Consider the following 819-nt stretch of genomic DNA (forward strand, 5'->3'; position numbering starts at 1 on the left):
CAGTAGAATAATAAACACTTGCCGCACTCGGAAGAAATTATCGACGTGAGCCCTGTAGATGAAGATCACCACAAACCACACCGCAGCCATGTGCCACACTATCACAAACGCCCACGACAGACTCAGTCGATCCTCAAATAAGTGTTGGGTCTTGTCCAGCTGTTGGGAGACGGATGCAGTTTTTGGTATTAGTCCTGTTTTGGTCTTTCACACCGAGTCTTCTGGGTACGTGTTTGCCATATGAATGAAGCGGTGATAAATAAACAGCGTGCCTTGTCCCACTAGCTGAAGGGAGATGGTTTCTATATCTGAGCCATAATTCGGTTAAACTCGTTGAACTCGTTGTACACCCATACTTTGAGGGAACTATTTCCCATATACGGGCGGAGAAATCGGAGAGAACAGGCCCTTCCCCTCACGCATTGGAACGTCCATGCATTCAGTGCATGTAATGAGGTATCATCTCTTTCATAGTCTACAGTCTTAAAACGCTTATATATATATATAGTCTTAGAAGGCTTATATATATACAAGCTTCAATAAGTAACCACCTGTCTGATCCTTATATGAAAACAACGGCATAGACCAAATACACTCACCTGTGCGTAGTAGTCATTGATGAGAAGTATGAACACAATCATCCATGTCCAGGAGATGGCACTCATGGCCAGTCGCATCAACCTGCCAGGGTGTACGTCGACATACCTGCGTAATTTGAACATCGGGATGTGGGATTTGAACATCAGGATTTGAAATTTGGGCTTTTAAATTTGGGATTAATTTCACATATCGTCAGGATATTGCCAAAATGAAGGACGT

The 819-nt window shown here is 43.5% G+C and overlaps 1 protein-coding gene across 1 annotated transcript; it reads right to left on the reverse strand.

The window, feature by feature from the left end:
* SARC_17651 (hypothetical protein) lies at nt 1-743 on the reverse strand (the record flags this gene model as incomplete). The annotated part of the gene is made up of 2 exons (XM_014288256.1): nt 1-159; nt 600-743. Coding segments are annotated over 2 exons (303 nt in total), but the record flags the coding sequence as incomplete, so codon positions are not given.
* Between the last annotated feature and the right edge of the window lie 76 nt (nt 744-819).

This window comes from Sphaeroforma arctica (assembly GCF_001186125.1).
Source record: "Sphaeroforma arctica JP610 unplaced genomic scaffold supercont1.11552, whole genome shotgun sequence".
NCBI lineage: Eukaryota > Ichthyosporea > Ichthyophonida > Sphaeroforma > Sphaeroforma arctica.